This window comes from Anomaloglossus baeobatrachus, chromosome 3, assembly GCF_048569485.1.
Source record: "Anomaloglossus baeobatrachus isolate aAnoBae1 chromosome 3, aAnoBae1.hap1, whole genome shotgun sequence".
Classification (NCBI taxonomy): Eukaryota; Metazoa; Chordata; class Amphibia; order Anura; family Aromobatidae; genus Anomaloglossus; species Anomaloglossus baeobatrachus.
Window position 1 is genome coordinate 152,548,780 of NC_134355.1, and position 21,484 is coordinate 152,570,263.

The 21,484-nt window shown below is 46.8% G+C and overlaps 1 protein-coding gene across 1 annotated transcript in view; it reads right to left on the minus strand.

The window, feature by feature from the left end:
- The window catches only part of MTHFD1L (methylenetetrahydrofolate dehydrogenase (NADP+ dependent) 1 like), a 311,373-nt gene that overhangs the window by 265,071 nt on the left and 24,818 nt on the right, over positions 1-21,484 (minus strand). The window contains exons 5-6 of the mRNA XM_075339530.1: positions 8,015-8,133; positions 4,417-4,517 (exon numbers count right to left, since the gene is read on the minus strand). Of these exons, the coding sequence (XP_075195645.1) occupies positions 4,417-4,517; positions 8,015-8,133 (220 nt within the window). The remainder of the gene's footprint in view (positions 1-4,416; positions 4,518-8,014; positions 8,134-21,484) is intronic.

A 21,484-nucleotide genomic window follows, 5' to 3' on the forward strand; every position in this document is an offset into this window, starting at 1 on the left:
GATTAGGAACACAAAAAAGAACAGGTTCTTGCTATTGTAACGAACAATGCTTCAAACATAAGTACAATTACACTGATGAATGAGAGTAATGAACAACAGCTAGAAGAAAATTTAGGATTCAGTATGTGTGAGATGGAACCACAGCGCTGTTCATGTAACTGAGGAACAAACAGATATTACAACAGAAGAACAGCAAAATGATACTTTAGGATTAGATGATCTTGTTGAAGCTGCTTCAAAACACTTTCATATTCATCACATGTGCTGTGTTGTGCACACGCTGCAGCTGGCAATAAGAGATAGTTTGCAAGAGGGACCCTGGTTTCACACATCCGTCTTTTCGCCGGTTTGGCGGATGCGGCGCACTCCAGTACAGTGTATACAGTACAGTGGCAGCGCGACAAACGACGGTCACATGCTTTCATTTAACCGGAGCATGTGACCCGGAAGTTGTGGCGCTGCCACTGTACTGTATCGTAATGTACTCGCGTGCGCCACATCCGCCAAACCGGCGAAAAGCCGGATGTGTGAAACTGGGTGGACATGCTGGAAATCTGATGAGAAAAGTGAGGAAGTTGGTTATTGCCGCCAGAACCGCTAAAATTGATTCCATCTTGAAGAGACGTGCTGGAAAAGGGGGAATTGTTGATCAAGCCACTCGGTGAGGCAGCACTTATTTAATAACTGAGCGATTGCTTGAACTAAAATCGTTTCTTATAGATATGGTGAACCCTCAAGCAACCTTAAATGAAGGACAATGAACACAGGTGGCTGAATTGAAGGAACTGCTTAATCACCCATTTACCGTGACTAAAAAATTACAAGCTGAGGATTTAACTCCCGGCATTTTCATAAGGGAGTGGAAGAACTTGCTATTTTGCCTGTCCCAAAGAGGAGGTTTAATCGCAGATGGCATTTCTGCTTCAATGAAACGGAGAGAGACACAGATATTGGAAAATAAAATTCTTCTGGCAGCTGTTTATGTGGACCAAAGTCATCATATATTGCTTGATGATCAACAGCTTACTAAAAGGAAAAGAAGCTTTGAGTGAGGTAGCAGTTAGGATGAGCAGCTGCAGGACTGCCAGGCGCAAGAGGACTTGGGGCCTGACAGTGCTACTGCTGCCATATCTTCATCCTCATCAGATGAGGAGTTTAACTTTGACAAGTATTTGGATGACATGGAGCAGGCAAAGCGTTGCTGCAAGGAAAAAGATTTCAATCCGTCTCCTATAGCAGCAGATTGACCAGATTTCAGTAAAATTTTTCACTTGCTCTCAAAGAAATAGAAAAATTCAACTGTTCATCAAAACTGACTGTGCATGAGGCAATTCCTTTATATCCGGAAATTGAGATGTTGCCCATGTGGTTACGGCTTTGCCTCCAACCCAAGTTACTGTAGAGAGGTTGTTTGCCAGCCTTAAAATTATTAGGTCAGATTTGAGGTCATCTGCGAAGGAGGATATGATGGAAGCAATTCTATTTCTTACAACAAATTCATAGACTGCACAAATGTTATTTAGTATGTTTTTGTTGAAAACTGTTTTTTGCCACTTATATATAACACTATGTAATAAACTATGTAAGTGGCAAAAAACAGTTTTCAACAAAAACATACTAAATAATAACAGTTAGTATAATGCTTATATTTAAGTGAAAAATGTATTGCAGTACAATGTGAACATCAGACATTTAATAATCTTTATGATACAATTATCAAGATATTTAGATAGAACATAAAATATATTTATTGGAATACAACTTTAGAACACAAAAAACTATAATAAATTGTAAATGTTATACAATATGTAATATACAGTAGATTACATATGTATCTTGTGTGTGCATGTATTATATATATATATATATATATATTTACAAATTTACTATTATATATATTATACATGCACGCACAAGATATATACGGTATGTAATCTACTGTATATTACATATTGTATAACATATTTACAATTTATTACAGTTTTTTGTGTTCTAAAGTTGTATTCCAATAAATATATTTTATGTTCTATCTAAATATCTTGATTATTGTGTCATAAAAATGATTAAATGTCTGATGTTCACATTGTACTAAAATACATTTTTCACTTAAATATAAGCAATATATGTGGGAGTCGGAGTTGTGGAGTCGGTGCAAGGGAAATTGAGGAGTCGGAGTCAAAGGTTTTGGCTTACCGACTCCACAGCCCTGGTGACAACGGTTCCTGATTTTTAACGAGCAGTGTGCTTTTTACAAGTGGTATTTGCTCTGCCAAAAATCCTAGTCTAGGCTGAAGATTTGTGCTGCAAGGCAAGTGTCAGTTTGTCGACACGTCCTGTTGCAACTCCACCTAGTTTAACACAGCACTCTCAAACTGGAAAAGAAAGCTGCTAAATTGTTCTGTGATCTTGAGATGGGTAAAAAAAAATAAATAAAAAAAAAAAGCGTTTGAACATTTCTATAGAATGGTCTTGATAGAATAAGTTGGATGTAGGTTATTGTCCACAAAACGTGCATGGATTTGTGAATGAAATCAACTGCAGCTATAATACTTGTACTTCTTCCAGTATCCTTCACAATAGATCTTACCTTTTTGTTACAGAAAATAGTTACAAATGTAAATCTGCTGCATGTCTGTATATATGGCTTGATACATATTGGGCAGGGGAAGAAAAGTCTTAGAATTTAGAGTGCCAATAAATGAGAATAAATATTTGATATCAATATAGTAATGGTATCCAGCAGTCTTTAGATATACAACAGATTCAGCCCTATTCACCTAATCAAAACTTACGATTTCTGAGAATTAAACAGAGTTTTTGGGTGACTGGTCTCTAAATAGAAGCTGTATCCTTTGGTTCATTATTGAACGCTGCAATAATTTAGGGCTACTGCAACAAATTAGTAACATTTAATGGTTCTGCTACTGTTGGAAGCATCCTATGTTAGGCTGGTTTCAGACGTCCGTGTTTTAGGTCTGGGTGACATCAGTTTTTAACAGGGATGTCACATGTACCCATGTTACAATATTGTGTACTCACACGGCCGTGTTTTCACATAGACCATGTGGCCCCGCTATTTCACATGGAGATGTGTCCGTTTTTTCTCCAGCAGCACTGATGTCACACAGACCGCACACTGATGTGATCCGTGTGGCATCAGTGTGCACGGACCAGAGAAAACACGGGTCTTTAAATAAAAAGATGTTCTATATTTACCTGTATCCTGCAATGTTGTCTACTGCTCTGCTGCCTCCTGCTCCTGACCCCCGCTCATTATTTTCACTGATTATTCACTGCAGTGAGCAGTGGCATTGCAGTAACAGCGCTGGAGACAGCACCGCCGAGGACAGCATCGCTGGGGACATCGCTAGTGACAGGTGAGTATACTGCCAGCAGTGTGTGTGCAGGGACGTCCAGGAGGTCATCGGATTTCCCAATGAACTCTGATGACCTCCTGATGACACCCCTACGACAACTGCGCTACAGCGAGTGTCACAATAGTGACTTCCAGGGGTTCATGAGAGCTCATTGGGAACTCTGATGACCCCATGGATGTCACTGCACAAACTGCTGTATACTCACCTGTCACCGGCGATGTCCCCGGCGGTGCTCTCCTCGGCTGTGCTGTCCGGTGCTGTCCCTGTGATGATCCGGCTTCCAAATTCTCAGGCAGTGAATGATCAATGAATATAATGAGTGGCGATCAGGAGGGGGAGGCAGCAGAGCCGAAGACAGCATTGCTGGATACAGGTAAATATAGAACATCTTTTCATTGCAGAGACACGTGTTTTACCCGGTACGTGTCACACGTATGCAAACACGGATGTCGCACGCGTGACGCATGTATGACGCACGCATGACGCACGTTTGACCATAACCATGCTTGTGACTGGTACCTGATTAAACACAGACATCTGAAACCGGCCTTATCCACACAGTGTCTTCCATCGTACTCCTGTGCACTTCTGTATACCCTTCGAGGGCAGGGCAAAGTATTGTAGCGCACATGCTCGGGCCCTCTTTGGCCTTCCCCCACACATGTGCATTACAGCACTTTGCTGTGCCCTCGGCAGGGCCGAGACAAGTGTGTGCACAGAAGCATGATGGAAGACACTTTATGGATGGTGTAGGACGCGTCATCCACACAAAGCAAAAAGAGGAGGAACGGAACAAGACCAGTGACTCCCATCGGACCGGACTGCCCCAAATGCTAGTATAATAGGTTTTATGTTCGGCAGATCACCTTGCAGGATTTATACACAGCACATTCTAGAATACTATATATAAGGGCTTTCCTGTGATGGCCACAGTTTATATGGGAACAACCTGATGACAGGTTCCCTTTAAGTTAGTGATATCAGTTTTAATATTAGTGGATTTCTGAGTTTCCTAGGTCATTCTATGGTGACTGCTTACCCATTTGTTCTATTAGCTCAATAATACCAGTGGCAGTGGGGGAGATGAAGCCATCCTGGGCGTTGCTACGAATCATCTTTCCCAAGTTGACATCAGTGACGCTTAAAATAAAAAAAGCAAATAAAATAAATATCATTCATTTTAAAACACTGTTGATATCATGCTCTGATCACAAACTGGTGGGACTTTCAGAATCTAAAAGCGTGTACTTCCAACTTGTCACCTAAATCCTTCTACCACGTACACTAATCCATATAAGTGCAGCTGCATGATTAAAGGCATGTTTACATTACGTGTTATGTACCCGTCAGTGGTTCTGTCAGGGCTGACGGCTGAAGCCCTGAACTGCCTTCCATATTTGCAATGATGTAGACCAGGGGTCTCAAACTCGGCTGGCTGTATGGGCCGCACCGAGGAAAAAAATAATTTGGGGGGCCGCATTCTTTGCAGGACAAAGTGACATTTTTATTGGTACCATATATATTTTTTTACACACCTTTGGATCACTGATTTTCAACATTTTTCACTTGTTTATTATAACAAATGTGCACATTCTTAGGTTAAATCTAAAAAAAAAAAAAATTTGATGTTAAAAAAAAAGTCATGCCTTATTTTGTTTTTACATTTTATCCCTTTCTTGTAACTAATAGTGTTACAATTATCACTATATAGAAATTTTGGCCAACATACTTTAGTAATGTTCCCTATCCTATAGTAATGTGCCCACCTTGTCCCCATCCTATTGTAATGACCCCAGCCTTGTCCCTATTCTATAGTAATGTCCCCATCCAATAGTATTATGCCCATCCTTGTAATGTCCCCATCTTTTAGTAATGTCCCCATCCTATAGTCATGTGCCCACCTTGTCCCCATCCTATAGTCATGTGCCCACCTTGTCCCCATCATATAGACATGTGCCTACCTTGTCCCCCATCCTATAGTCATGTGCCCACCTTGTCCCCATCCTATAGACATGTGCCCACCTTGTCCCCATGCTATAGTCATGTGCCCACCTTGCCCCCATCCTATAGTCATGTGCCCACCTTGTCCCCATCCTATAGACATGTGCCCACCTTGTCCCCATGCTATAGACATGTGCCCACCTTGTCCCCATCCTATAGTCATGTGCCCACCTTGTCCCTATTCTATAGTAATGTCCCCATCCTGTAGTAATGGGTGGTGGGGGCAGTGGCGGCGGGTGAAAGGTGATAATTTACTGATCGTTCTCGGCTTCTACCCACAGATTCCTGAGTGAAGCTGAAGGGGCGGTCTCTGGCCCCAGATCCACAGTGATTGGACAGATCGGTCACAAGGCCGGTCTCTCCAATCAGAGCTGGGGGCAGGTGAAACTGAGGTCACCCAGCTCCAGCCAATGATCGGTGCTACAGCTGCACTGATCAGGGCTGGATTTCAATGTTACAGCCATTTTCAATGGCTGGAACATTACAGTGGCTGTGATTGGCTGACGAACGCCGCACAGCCAATCACAGCCTCCGTAGGTCCGGGGAGGAGACACCACCCCTCCTGAGGTCCCCTCCTCCCCGAATCTAAAGGTATTTGCTATTTGCAATGCAAACAGCGATCGCAGCCACCGGGGCTGCGATTTCGCCATGACGTACTGGGTATGTCATGGGTCCTTAAGTACCAGGAAGCCATGATGTACCCAGTACGTCATAGGTCGCTAAGGGGTTAATGTGCCGTCCTTCACATACACAAAAAATAAAAAAACAAACCATTCTTCTCACCTGTCCCGCGTTCCCTCGGCTCCTCATCTCTGCTTCTCGCTGTCTGCAGGCCGTGCCCCGGTGACTATCGCGGCCGGTGCAGGGGCCACAACCCCTGGCAGCGATTTATGTCAGATCAGATGGTTGTTTTGCCGGCGCTGCGCGCGCACAGTCCTTGCCTCTGAGAGTACAGCGCCGGCAAAACACTCATCTAACAAAGTGCAGACAGTGGCTGCGGCCCCTGCACCGGCCGCGATAGTGACCAGGGAAACGGGCCTGGGGGCCGCACGAAGCAGCCTGACGGGCCGCGTGTTTGAGACCCCTGATGTAGATGAAGTTACTTTGTTCTGTCGGCCATCATTTTTGGCAGTATTACTATTCCATTTGAGGTGGGTACCAAATCACATTTGTCCATGTTTTGGTGAACACCTCAAACAAGGGGATACTGCCAAAAATGATGTTCGACAGAGCAGCATTAAAGTCAATGGCTCTGTCATACCAGACATAGTCCGTTTTTTTCAGGACTTCAGACCTAAGCCACTGAGTGATGGTGTTCTGTATGTGGGTATAAAGCAATGGTATACAGAATTTAACTTTCAACAGAGATATTTAAAAGGACAAAACGTCAAAATTAAATCACGCTTTGTGTCAGTTAGCACAACACGAGAAACATGTACGGCAGCCTAGCTGAGGCAGCCAATATTGATTGCAAACAGCACCAAATAAGCACCTCTAGATAAATTACGCACCAGAGGAATCAAGTAACTACCATGTATAATAATTATATCTGAGGTATACATATAGAATAGAGGATATTTCTCAAGAGGTTTTTTTAATATCTAATGCACAAGAAAAAAAATATTGCACCATGCCCTATGAGAAATAGCAGCAAATTAATAATGCCAAATAGAGATATATTAACACTTTATGATAATTGACCTGTAGGATGAAAACAATTTAATATGGCAGAAAATACCACATGTAAACATCCTCTCTAAGGCTCTGTACCCGCGGATATATCCGCAGGTTCCCCGCAGCAGCTTTTCCCCGGAATCCGCAGCTCTACATTGCTGCGGAATTCCAGTGAAATATCTGCGGTAAAAGTGCGGACTTTCATGCGGCTTACCTGCTGAAGTTCCGGCCTCTATCTCCATTGGGGAGGCTGGGATTTCCGCAGGTATTTCCACAGGAATAATGGACATGCAGGTATATGCGGCTGCGGGACATCCGCAGCATATTCTGCAGCCGCACATACCGCAGCATGGACACAGACACTCCCCATGTCCCTTAGGATAACCTGGGGCGTGTCTGTACTTGCTAAAACCTGCGGATTTATCTAGAAAATCCAGATAAATCCGCAGGTTTTCCGTGGCAAAATCCGCGGGTACAGAGTCCCGTGGGCATATAGCCTAAGGTGCACATGTACAACATGTAAACATGCCACCTGTAAACATCCACTTTAAGGTGCTGATATGCAACAATACGTTAATGACAAATTAATAAATAACTGGGATAATGATATGGTGTTCTCACCATTCACCCTTACTGTCACCCAAAAGACTGGTATTAACTTATGAGCAGAGGGGCCCTCAATACACCACACATTACCCCAAACAATAGCAGAAAAGAGACATCGCTCACTCCCCTCCTTCCCAATGCGTTTCCTCAAAAACGTTGATTCATCAGTGGAAATAGAGGTTAAGACAGGCGAGGCATTGTGAGCACTGAGCCATAAATCATGTATCTGTATGATATATATATACACACACACACCATTGCTTTATACCCCGGATTCTATGATATCTCCTTTTTATTTTTTTATGTTCTGAATGTGGGCATTAGACAATTTGCACAAGTGCAAGACCACATGTTACCCATCCACATCTTTGTCCGGCTGCACTGCATTAAGCACTTTGATGCTGGGCGCTGCCAAATGTAGGACCAGTCCATGAACTTTTGGATCTTCATTAAGTTTCCGGATTTCATCGATAATCTAGATATAAGAATAAGGGGGCGGGTTAGAGAACAAAAACTGATAACCAGCTGATGGTTCACACAGGTTGAAAAAAGACCTAGGTCCATCTAGTTCAACCTTCCTCCACCAATTCTACATTTTGTCACTAAATAATTTATAACCAACAATGTTGTGTGCACTGAGGAAATCTTCCAGCCCTTTCTTAAAAGCTGTTATAGTGTCTGCCATTACTACTGTTGAGGATAAAGAATTGAGTATCCAAAAATACTTACCGTATTTTTCGCTTTATAAGACGCACCTGATTATAAGACGCACCCCCAAATTTGGTGAAGGAAAAGAGAATTTTTTTTTTTAATGGTAAATGGGGTCCATCTTATAATGCCAGTGTCCCTCTAACAAATCATATAGGGTATATGTCCCTCATAGCCCCCCATCCTAAAATTAGCCCCCTTAATCTGGATATGGCCCCCTTATATTGAATATAGCCCCCTTGTGATGGCACACGTTCCCCTGTGCTGCCTATGGTCCCCTATGGATTGCACACGTTCCCGTGTTAGATAACGCCCCCATGCTGCTGCCCATGGCCCCTATAGATCGCACAAGTCCCCCTGTGTTAGATATTGCCCCCATAGTGCTGCCCATGGCCCCTATAGATCGCACAAGTCCCCCTGTGTCAGATATCGCCCCCATAGTGCTGCCCATGGCCCCTATAGATCGCACAAGTCCCCCTGTGTCAGATATCGCCCCCATAGTGCTGCCCATGGCCCCTATATAGATCGCACAAGTCCCCCTGTGTCAGATATCGCCCCCATAGTGCTGCCCATGGCCCCTATATAGATCGCACAAGTCCCCCTGTGTCAGATATCGCCCCCATAGTGCTGCCCATGGCCCCTATAGATCGCACAAGTCCCCCTGTGTCAGATATCGCCCCCATAGTGCTGCCCATGGCCCCTATATAGATCGCACAAGTCCCCCTGTGTCAGATATCGCCCCCATAGTGCTGCCCATGGCCCCTATAGATCGCACAAGTCCCCCTGTGTCAGATATCGCCCCCATAGTGCTGCCCATGGCCCCTATATAGATCGCACAAGTCCCCCTGTGTCAGATATCTCCCCCATAGTGCTGCCCATGGGCCCCTATAGATCGCACAAGTCCCCCTGTGTCAGATATCGCCCCCATAGTGCTGCCCATGGGCCCCTATAGATCGCACAAGTCCCCCTGTGTCAGATATGGCCCCTAGGCTGCTGCCCAAAGTAAAATAAACCCCTCTTTCCTTATCTCCTGCAGTGCTGAGCTCCCTCCTGTCTGCTCCGTGCTTCTGTTCTTCCTTACTTCCTGGTTGTCAGTGCGGTCATGTGATCGGCACAGCAGGCTGAGATCTCTGCTTGCCTGATCACACTGGAAGCAGGGGCACGAGGAGAAACGCTGCAGGGTGAGTAAAGATTTTTTATTTTAGAATGAGCAGCAGCCTGGGGGCCAAATCTAACACAGGGGTGGGCATGTGCGATCACACTGGGACGCAGGCTCATATAATATGCACCGCTCACCAGCCCCTCACTGCGTGCGATTTCAGCACCATTGGAGATGGACAGCGGCTGTGCATATTATATGAGCGGGTGCAGGAGATCAAAGGCAGCAGCCCGCAGCGTTCCACTGTGCTCCAGAGCTGCTGCCCCCACCTCCCCTGGACGCTGCAGGGTACATATATATATACCACCCCCCCTCCCCCCCCCGTATATTCGGCTTATAAGACGCACCCCCTACTTTCCCCCAAAATTTGGGGGAACAAAAGTGCGTCTTATAAAGCGAAAAATACGGTAATTCAGCCATTTCATAGACTCAGTTATATAGTTCAGTAGATGTGAACTAACACACATATTTGTGAATGCTTTTGTTTCTTACTAACATGTATATATGTATATTGCATATTCAGTGTATTTTCCTTAGACACAGTATATACCAGCACTTGTAATTGTAAAGATGGCCACCATTTCCTGTTCTACACCCAACACAGATGGACAAAGGAAAATTCCTGGAGCCTGGACTGACCAATCCAAGAAGAATATGCAGATCTCTCTACGTCATGAAGCCCTGACCTACGATACTTGATTGGACTAAAACTTTTGTTTACACCCCCTTACTGCTCGGTCTAGAGTCTCTTTCAAACAATAAAGAACACACTTGGTTAAGAGCCAGTCATGGAGATAGATATAACTGACTTGCTGTGCAGTTATTTTTCATTCTCGTGTGCACACATGACATTTTTAATTAGAAACAGCAGCCAGATATCGAGAGATCCTTTGAGTCTCATCATCATCGTCATTCTGACCTTGACAGTTGGCGCCCAACGCGGGGCAACCGAGAAGAGTGAGTCAGAGCTTCCACTTTCCGGACGTCTGGGGCTACTCCACAAGTATCCAGGTGTCGCTCGATAGGATTGATCACCCTTCATTTCACGGTAAGAACATCATATACATTGTGTGTGCTGTTTTACCTGTGGATCGAGAGACACCTGGTGAAGGTGGGTGGTCACTAGTCCGGAGAATGGTAGTGCACCGGAGACCTAACGGTGTGACTGTCGCTCGCCGGTGACCGAGAGAAACCCAGACCCTATAGGTGCTGGATTTTAGGTCTTTTGTAAAGTATCCGGCTGTCTGCATTTCTTCGCTGTGTTAGAGAGAAGGGGGGCTGATAGTGCCCACACGGAGGCTAAGGAGCTGCTGTCTTTGTTCTGTGAAAAAGCGGGGGGGGGGGGAGTTAACCACCCACTGCCTGCAGTTTTTTTTCTTCTTCACTGAGAGCGAAGAGGCAGACTGCGGGGGTCTGGTTAAGCCCAGGGATATCTATAACAGTCTTTCTATTGAGAACAAAGAATGCGAGAGGGGGGGGAGCAGAGGCCCACAGAACAGCTACATCTTTACCTTCTTACACTCAGAGGAAGCAAAAAGGTGGGGGCCATATGTCCACCAGCTGCTTGAGACAGAGCAGAGATCAAATTACACAGCTCGGTCTCTGCTGTCTTTTAGCTGAGAAACAAGGGGGGGTGGAAGAGTGAAGAGGCAGATACCAGTGGTCAAAACAGCGCAGCTTTTTGCAGTGAAGAGAAAGGAGGGGTCAGTTGGGTAATATACAGGAGATGGTTGCAGCCTTTGTATAGTAGAGCAAACAGAGTTGTAATGATTTGAAAGAAAGACAAGTGTTATTTTGGTTTGGATTTGAGAGAAATTAACTAGTTTATGCGTTTTTCAGCATTTTGTAATCGTTGGTTTGTTTTTGGAACAGAGAGATAAGGGAATTGGCGTGTCCCCCAGTGTTTTTTATATATAACACATCGATTTCTGTTTATAGCCGGAAATAGGAACACGTGGAGAACGGTATTAGTATCCACGTGTTGGACGCTGAAAAAGTGCGTCCTCTTACACGGAAAAGAGGGGGAGGGATTCCGGTGGTGGTGAAAAGTGTTTTGAACCAGCGTATTCCCCTGAGTATTAACTCATGCACTGCTATGTGAGAAGCCGGAAAAATAGGAACGTACGAGGAACGGTATTGTATTCGTACGTTGGACGTCGCAGTATGTCCTTTTTGCATAGTAGGGAAGTGGGAAGAGGGTTCAGTTGGATGTGGCCAATCCAGCTAGAGCACTGTATACTCTGTTCAAGAAGGGATTGTTTTTTAGTAGGAGCTGAGAACGCTGTCACCCTAGTTACAAAAAAAAAAAAACGGAAAAAAATATAAAAGATTGCAAAAAGTTGTGTAAAATCGTTGGACTACCACTAGATGGCAGGCTGCAACCCATGTATTGAAGTTCAGATTAATCTGTAGTGAGTTTATAATGAAGAACAAAGACCCTATTCACTGTGTGTTGCTGTTTGTAGAATCACTAAATGTTTTTCTCTAGCGGTGCCTCATTGTTTTCCTTTAGAAGTCATTATATCTGGTGCTAATCAAATCTCTCCTTTGTATGCTGAAATGCAAATTTACAGGCACTAAAAGTATCCCTGGTTTACTACGTAGTTCCAGCCACTCCCAGTACACCCAGAGAGTCACAACATGGATGCTACACCCGGAAGTCAGGTGCCTGTAACTTCCTGTGGCAGCCGTCTCGCTACACCCACTGATGGCAGTACACCTCATAAGCCACACCCCTCGCAATGGCTCTTTGTTCAAAGCTCTCCACCCATCCCCGGTGGGAGGTGTTCTGTGGTATAATTGACTAACACATTTGAATAAGTATAAATTGTATATTTGTTTACTCAGTTATCCCATAAATGCAAGTCAAAGATAAGTAAGTGAAACTTTTACAGAATTTTCTGTTCACATAAAATCAATTGGTATTTTAGAAGTCCTGCAGCATTATATCATAAAATAAAATAGAGGAAGGTAAATATATATATTGTGAGGTAGCGCGGTCGGCTGCGCAGCAGAAGACACGGGATCCAGGCATATAGGTTCACAGCACACGGTGTTTAATGTCCAAACAAAAATCCACAGCAATATACATGTCTCTCCAGCAGAGACTCAGGGAGTTGTGATCACTCCCTCACCCCCGGCACACCTGCCCCTCGTTCCTGTTTCCATTTAACCCTTCCTTCAGCCTGTAGGGAAACAGCATTAACCCTAGAGTGGATTTACTTTCTATCATGGAGTGAGCACAACCGGGGCGAGACATACCGGCCGTCATAGATAACCCCGGTCACAGTCTCACATACCCCCCCCCCTCAGTTCAAGCGTGCGGGGTTGAACTCCCGCCATCAAACACGGGCCGCGGGACAAGGCATCGGCGTTGACCTGCAACCTACCGGCCCGGTGTTCAACCGTAAACCGGAAGTTCTGCAGAGAAAGGAACCACCGGGTAACCCGGGCATTCCGTTCCTTGGCGGACCTCATCCAGACCAGCGGAGAGTGATCAGTCACCAAGCGAAACTGCCGTCCCAGCAGGTAATAGCGTAGGGACTCCAAGGCCCATTTAATCGCCAGGCACTCCTTCTCCACTACGCTATAATTCCGCTCGGGAGGGGTGAGCTTCCTACTCAAGAAGGTGACGGGGTGTTCCTCCCCCTGAACCACCTGAGACAGCACTGCCCCCAGGCCGACCTCAGAGGCGTCAGTCTGTACTATGAACTCCTTCCGGAAATCAGGGTTGACCAGAACGGGTTGTCCGCACAGGACCCCCTTCAGGGCCCAGAAGGAGTCCTCGGCCTGCGGAGTCCAGCGCACCATGACGGACTTCTTGCCTTTGAGAAGGTCCGTCAAGGGGGCTGATAGTCCCGCAAAATCTCTTACAAACCTCCTGTAGTACCCCACGATACCCAGGAAGGCCCTAACCTGCTTTGTGGTCAGGGGTCTAGGCCACTTCTGGATCGCCTCAACCTTGTTAATTTGGGGCTTTATCACTCCTTGGCCTATCACGTAGCCCAAGTAGCGGGCTTCCGTGAGTCCCAACGCACATTTCTTGGGATTGGCTGTCAATCCGGCTGTTCGAAGCGCGTCCACCACCGCTTGTACCTGTTCCAAGTGGGTCTGCCAATCGGGGCTGTAAATAATGATGTCATCAAGGTACGCTGATGCATACGCCTGGTGGGGTTCCAGCACCAAGTCCATCAACCTCTGGAACGTGGCCGGAGCGCCATGTAACCCAAAAGGCAAGACAACATAGTGGAAGAGACCCTCCGGCGTAACAAAAGCGGTTTTCTCCTTGGCGGACTCCGTCAGTGGCACCTGCCAGTACCCCTTGGTCAGGTCGAGCGTGGTAAAATATCGCGCCTGTCCCAGCCTATCAATCAGCTCATCCACCCGGGGCATGGGGTAGAGATCGAACTTGGATATTTCGTTCAATCTCCGGAAGTCATTGCAGAACCTTAAGGAGCCATCGGGTTTTGGTATTAGGACAATGGGACTAGCCCATTCACTCCGGGATTTTTCGATGACCCCCAGGCGTAGCATTGTCTTCACTTCTTCTGATATGGCTTGTCTTCGAGCCTCCGGCACGCGGTATGACTTCAGGCGTACCTTCAGGTGGGGCTCGGTGACAATGTCATGTCGTATCAGACTGGTCCTACCCGGCAACTCGGAGAAGACATCGGGGTTCTGCTGAACCAGCCGTCTGGCCTCTCGCCTCTGTTGCTTGGTGAGGGCTTCTCCGATCCTTACTTCCGGTTCGTCCTCTCCGGAGGTCGCTGAAGCCGGGAGTGAACGACCCGAAGAGGAGGGAGATGGGGGAAACTCAACCATCAGGCTTTCCCGTTCCTGCCACGGTTTTAATAGGTTGACATGGTATATTTGTTCAGGTTTCCGCCTACCGGGCTGCAATACTTTATAGTTGACCACCCCGACTTTTTCCTTTATCTCGTAGGGGCCTTGCCACTGAGCCAGGAATTTACTCTCCGCCGTGGGGATTAATACCAACACCCGATCCCCGGGTTTAAAGGTCCGCACGGTGGCTTGTCTATTATAGCGGCCGCTTTGCGCGGCCTGAGCCTCCTGTAAATGCTCCTTCACAATTGGCATGACCGCGCTTATGCGGTTCTGCATTCCTAAAATGTGTTCAATCACACTTTTATGGGGGGTGGGCTCTTGCTCCCATGTTTCCTTTGCCAGGTCCAACAATCCCCGGGGATGTCGCCCGTATAACAATTCAAAAGGCGAAAACCCCGTGGATGCCTGTGGCACCTCTCGGATGGCAAACATCAAATAGGGAAGCATCATATCCCAGTCCTTCCCGTCTTTGGAGATCACCCTTTTTAGCATGGTTTTCAGGGTTTTATTGAATCGTTCTACTAACCCATCCGTCTGAGGATGATACACAGACGTACGCAACTGCTTGATCTGGAGTAGCCGGCATAGTTCTTTGGTCACTTTAGACATGAATGGGGTCCCCTGATCCGTAAGGATCTCCTTGGGCAACCCCACCCGGCAGAACACAGAAAACAACTCCCGAGCTATAAGCTTCGCCGCAGTATGTCTGAGAGGTATCGCCTCTGGATACCGGGTGGCATAGTCAACGATCACTAGGATGTGTTGGTGCCCTCGAGCAGACTTTACGAGGGGCCCCACCAGATCCATCCCTATCCGTTCAAAAGGGACTTCTATAATGGGTAACGGCACCAACGGACTGCGAAAGTGGACCAGTGGTGCGGTAAGCTGACACTCCGGGCAGGTTTCGCAGAACCGTTTTACCTCCCCAAAGACCCCGGGCCAATAGAACCTTTGCAATATTCGCTCCTGCGTTTTCTTGACCCCTAGGTGGCCACTCATCAGATGTTTATGAGCCAAGTCGAGGACCCGCCGGCGATACGGCTGGGGCACCACCAACTGCTCCACCCCCACGCCCCGTATTTCATCTACCCGGTAGAGTAAATCCTGTTTAAGAGCGAAATGGGGGTACCTTACCTGGGCACCGGGCAGCTGGGCCACCCCGTCAATTACTAACACCCTATTCCGGGCATGTATTAACGTAGGGTCCTGGAGTTGGGCTGTCCCAAACGCATCCGGGGATGCCTCCAAGTCCGGGATGGGCTCGACCGTCTCAGCCTCTCCTGCCAATACCTCTAGGGGCGACCTATCGGGTTCACATTCTGTCCCTATCATGGGGACCCCTACGGCAGGTGTCCCGGATTCAGGATTGTAGGGCTCAGGCCCCGGACTGACCAATATCGGAGGGGACCTAGGGGTTCCCTTCCATAAAGTCCAAAAATAGGGCAGATCCCGTCCTAGGATCACGTCATAAGGAAGAGTGTTAAGCAGTCCCACCTCATGTTGCACCTGACCGCAAGGTGCTGTGATGGTGACAATCCCCGTGGGATAGTCTCGGCGGTCCCCATGTATGCAAACCACCCCCACGGTACGTCCTGTGGCCTTTACTTTAGCCCTCAAGGTGGATCGCACAAGGGTCACTAAGCTTCCGGAATCCAACAATCCTGTAACCGGACATCCATTCACCTGTATTTGGCACAAGTGGGGCTCAGTCTCTGGGGGAACCAGGTCAGCGGTACACACCACCTGAGCATACATTGAACCCCGCCGGGTAACCCCACAATCCATGGGCTCCGTGGTCAGGGGACACTGGGCTTCCATATGTCCCACCCGCTGGCACCGCCAACATCTAATAGGGAAGGAAACCCCCTTGACAAGTTGTCGTTTAGGGTACATGGCCTTCCGGACCTCAGGAACGGCGGTCGCGGCCTCAGCCAGGATGGTAGCGGACTCCTGTACCGGTGTCGGCGGTGGGTCCTTGGCCCTAGGCTTGGAGGGGCCGGACCGACGGGCGGTACGCAAAGTCTCAGTGTCCCGTATCAAGTCCTGCGTAGCCACATGCCGCTCTACCAGGGACACTAATTGGTCCAGGGTACTCGGGTCACCCAGTCCTACCCACCGTTGAACGGTGACGGGTAAAGTGCGCACAAAACGATCCACTACTACCCTTTCCACCATTTGCGCCGGGCTCAGAGTGTCAGGCTGCAACCACTTTTTTACAAGATGTAATAAGTCATAGGCCTGGGAGCGTACGGGTTTGGCTTCCTCATAGAACCACTGATTTACCCGCTGAGCCCGTACATAGGTATTCACCCCCAACCGAGCCAGTATTTCGGCTTTCAGGGTCACATAGTCAATGGCGTCCTCGGTACCGAGGTCCAGGTACGCTTTTTGGGGTTCCCCAGTCAGATAGGGCGACAATACCTCAGCCCACTGGGGGGGTCGGCAGTTTTTCCCGCTCGGCCACCCGCTCAAACACTGCCAGGAACGCTTCCACATCATCCCCCGGGGTCATCTTTTGCAACGCTTGTCTCACCGCTTTCCGGACGCTGCCGTCGTCACCCGGTCCCGGGGTTGTTGCTGCCGGTCCGGCACGGATTGACTTGGCCAGGAGAACCATCTGTTCTTGGTGCCTTTTTTCCTGCAATTTCAAGGATTGCTGGTGCTGTTGCTGCTGTTGCTCCAACGTCCGGAGCAGGTGGGTATTCACCTGTTGTTGCTGTGCATTAGCCTCTTGTTGTTGTGCATTAGCCTGCTGCTGCTGTGCATTAGCCTGAGCCAAATGCCTTAGTATGTCCTCCATGGCGTCGCTGGGTTTGGGCCGTAGTATAGCTGCTTGAATCCAGGACATGTGCTACCGGATCACCAGAAAAGGAAGTACACCTCACCGGGCTGGCATGCCCGCATTCTCCACCATATGTGAGGTAGCGCGGTCGGCTGCGCAGCAGAAGACACGGGATCCAGGCATATAGGTTCACAGCACACGGTGTTTAATGTCCAAACAAAAATCCACAGCAATATACATGTCTCTCCAGCAGAGACTCAGGGAGTTGTGATCACTCCCTCACCCCCGGCACACCTGCCCCTCGTTCCTGTTTCCATTTAACCCTTCCTTCAGCCTGTAGGGAAACAGCATTAACCCTAGAGTGGATTTACTTTCTATCATGGAGTGAGCACAACCGGGGCGAGACATACCGGCCGTCATAGATAACCCCGGTCACAGTCTCACAATATATATATATATATATATCTTTGTACTGTGTTAGTTAATTTAAAACAAAAATCGTAGACGACTTACCCCTACTGATGTCAAAATGTATCAAATCCATTTGTAAAAAGGAATTAGGAAACATGTATAATGCATCCAATGTAGATATGGGAAATGGATGTGTTCACTGCTATGTCTTTGTTATAACAAAGGATGAGGTTTTTTCCTTCTTCCTCTCTCGCTTTTAAGAGATAAGGATGAAATGTGTCTTGATAGAATGTGTCCTTCCCCAATAGTGATGTAAGTTTGGTTTAACCCTTAGAGTTCAGGATTTCCCATTTTTAGTTTGCTGTTTATATTTGAATAGGGAATATTAAATTTCATGGGATGTGCGATATAATTTGTGTTGTTTTGTTTTTAATGGCGATTTATTTGAACAATATATTTTTATTTTGTGACTCTATCACCTTTTCTGTTTTTACGATTATTTCTAAACCATTCATATATTTTTTGCAGGTTAGTCGCCTAGTCACAGCTGTCATTTTATCATGTCTCAGTTGTTTCTACTATGAAAGGTTTTTCTTTTCTTTATGGATACAGTGTTTATTGTAAGGTTTTTAAAATTTCCCAGTAATGTATATTGTTGTGAGATATACGTTATTTTCAGTGTTTGTTCATTTTAGGTTTTAGTATGTGGCTAATTTATTACCTGCTGTTTTATCTTTTCTTTTAGGGAATACCAGTATAAAAATGTTGAATTTTGCCATATTGGTAAATAAACAATTAAACAAGGGGGGAATAAGGTATTAATTATATTCTCCAGTTTCTTGGAGGGCGCAGCAGGCATATTAGATAGGTTTTGAAGTTGACCTTTTTTCCCATAGGTTCTGTTTATTAGATTACTATGAGGTATATCTGTTAACTGAAATAGGAAAGTCTTGTCTTATATGTTTATTTGTTTATTTGTTTGTTTATTTATTTAGTATTCTCAGTCATGTGAGGTATAGATGACCACTAACTGTATTATGATCAGAGATGAAGTTATAAGAATGATCTAATGTATATTTTTTAGTTTTTGTTTTTATAGATGAAACCAGATGGTGGTCGATTCTGCACTGGATATGCTGCTGTTTACACCACATGAGGTAGTCTAAATTCGACCACTCCCTCCAATCCTATTGATACAGGAGACAGTGATGCATTAAATGCCTCTCTTGATGGGTAGAACAGGAGTGGGTAAGAGTCTTTAGAGGTGTATGTAGGTTGTAGATTTTTCCTGTTGTCAAATGAATTAGGTATGCCGAAAAGAAAGTCTAGATCTGAGCTGATGGATTCGGATGGAGATCCTCGCACAGGTGCAGCTGACCAAGAAGCAGTGAACGGGCCTAGAGTTGAGAGTCTTTCACCAATACCGACCATGCCTTGGTGACATTGGTCACGTCAGTGACTTCTGTCACTCCTTGTGTTCTTAAATCCCTACAGGAACAAGCGATACAACAAGGAATGGAGTGTGACATGCAAGGAGCCAGCTGACTGAGGAAGGTCTGTGGACAAAGGGTGGTAAGCTTTCTCTGTCATGAGAGCTCTTCTTAATGATGGCCCAGGTAACATCTGTGAAAGACAATTGTCAGTGTGTGCTTTGGTGACACCGGGTTCAGTACCCAGGTGGGCAGATTCACCCAGTCTTGTGAGACAAGTGCCTAGAACGAAGTGAGAAAAAAACTGTAAAGAGTCCGTAGAAACACCCTGCACCTACTCTACCCATTCTTAGAGACTGCAAACTGATTATAGATGTATATCATGAGCACGTTGTATGCAAGTCTGTGCGTGTTGTGTAAATCTCTCTCCAGGTTTGGTCAGAGGTATTCCAGTGCAGAAAACGACATTATTGTTGAGAAGCATATGAAGGTGGTATGTAAGAAAAATGTGTTTACAAAAAGTGTATATTTTAGAGAAAAGTGGAAACAAGTAAATCGTGTATAAAATGTATATGTTTTGTTTCCTTTTTGCAATAAGCAGGTCTTTATGTAAGATGTTTTTTGGTTTAGCATAGACGAAGGGAATTTTGTTACTTACCGTAAATTCCTTTTCTTCTAGCTCTTATTGGGAGACCCAGACGATTGGGGTATAGCTGCTGCCCTCTGGAGGCCACACAAAGCACTACACTAAAAAGTGCAAGGCCCCTCCCCCTCTGGCTATACCCCCCCGTGGTATCACGGGTTCTCCAGTTTTAGTGCCAAAGCAAGAAGGAGGAAGCCAATAACTGGTTTAAACAAATTAACTCCGAATAACGTCGGAGAACTGAAAAACCGTTCAACATGAACAACATGTGTACCCGCAAACAACCAAGAAATCCCGAAGGACAACAGGGCGGGTGCTGGGTCTCCCAATAAGAGCTAGAAGAAAAGGAATTTACGGTAAGTAACAAAATTCCCTTCTTCTTCAGCGCTCTATTGGGAGACCCAGACGATTGGGACGTCCAAAAGCTGTCCCTGGGTGGGTAAAGAGATACCTCATGTTAGAGCTGCAAAACAGCCCTCCCCTACGGGGATGTCACTGCCGCCCGCAGGACTCTTCTACCTAAGCTGGCATCCGCCGAAGCATAGGTATGCACCTGACAATGTTTGGTGAAAGTGTGCAGACTCGACCAGGTAGTTGCCTGGCACACCTGTTGAGCCGAAGCCTGGTGTCGTAGCGCCCAGGACGCACTCACGGCTCTGGTTGAATGGGCTTTCAGCCCTGAAAGAACCGGAAGCCCTGCAAAACGGTAGGCTTCCAGAATTGGCTCTTTGATCCATCGAGCCAGGGTGGCTTTAGAAGCCTGCAACCTCTTGCGCGTACCAGCGACAAGGGCATCGGAACGGCGTACGGGCGCCGTGCGTGAAATGTAGATTCTGAGTGCTCTCACCAGATCTAGCAAACGTAAATCATTCTCATACCGGTGAACCGGATGAGTGCAAAAGGACGGTAAGGAGATATCCTGATTAAGATGAAACGAGGATACTACCTTAGGGAGAAACTCCGGAATGATGCGCAGCACTACCTTGTCCTGGTGAAAACACCAGGAAGGGAGCCTTGGATGACAGAGCTGCCAGCTCAGACACTCTCCGAAGCGATGTGATCGCAACGAGAAACGCCACCTTCTGTGACAGGCGAGAAAAAGAAACTTCCTTCAGAGGCTCGAAAGGCGGCTTCTGGAGAGCAACTAGAACCCTGTTCAGATCCCATGGATCCAACGGCCCCTTGTACGGGGGTACGATATGACAAACCCCCTGCGGGAACGTGCGCACCTTAGAAAGACGTGCTAGACGCTTCTGAAAGAACACGGATAGTGCTGAGACTTGCCCTTTGAGGGAGTCTAGCGACAAGCCCTTTTCTAACTCCTATTGTAGGAAGGAAAGAAATGTAGGCAATGCAAATGGCCAGGGAGACACTCCCTGAGTAGAGCACCAGATTAAGAAAACCTTCCACGTTCTGTGGTAGATCTTAGCAGACGTGGGCTTCCTAGCCTGTCTCATGGTGGCAACGACCCCTTGGGATAATCCTGAAGACGCTAGGATCCAGGACACACAAGCCACACAGGTTCAGGGCCGCAGAATTCCGATGGAGAAAACGGCCCTTGGGACAGTAAGTCTGGCCAGCCTGGTAGTGACCCCGGTCGGCCGACCGTGAGATGCCACAGATCCGGGTACCACGATCTCCTCGGCCAGTCTGGTGCGACGAGTATGACGCGGCTGCAATCGGATCTGATTTTTGCGCAGTACTCTGGGCAAGAGTGCCAGAGGTGGAAACACATATGTGAGCCGGAACTGCGACCAATCTTGCACTAAGGCGTCTGCCGCCAGAGCTCTGTGATCGCGCGATCGTGCCATAAATGCCGGGACCTTGTTGGTGTGCCGAGACGCCATT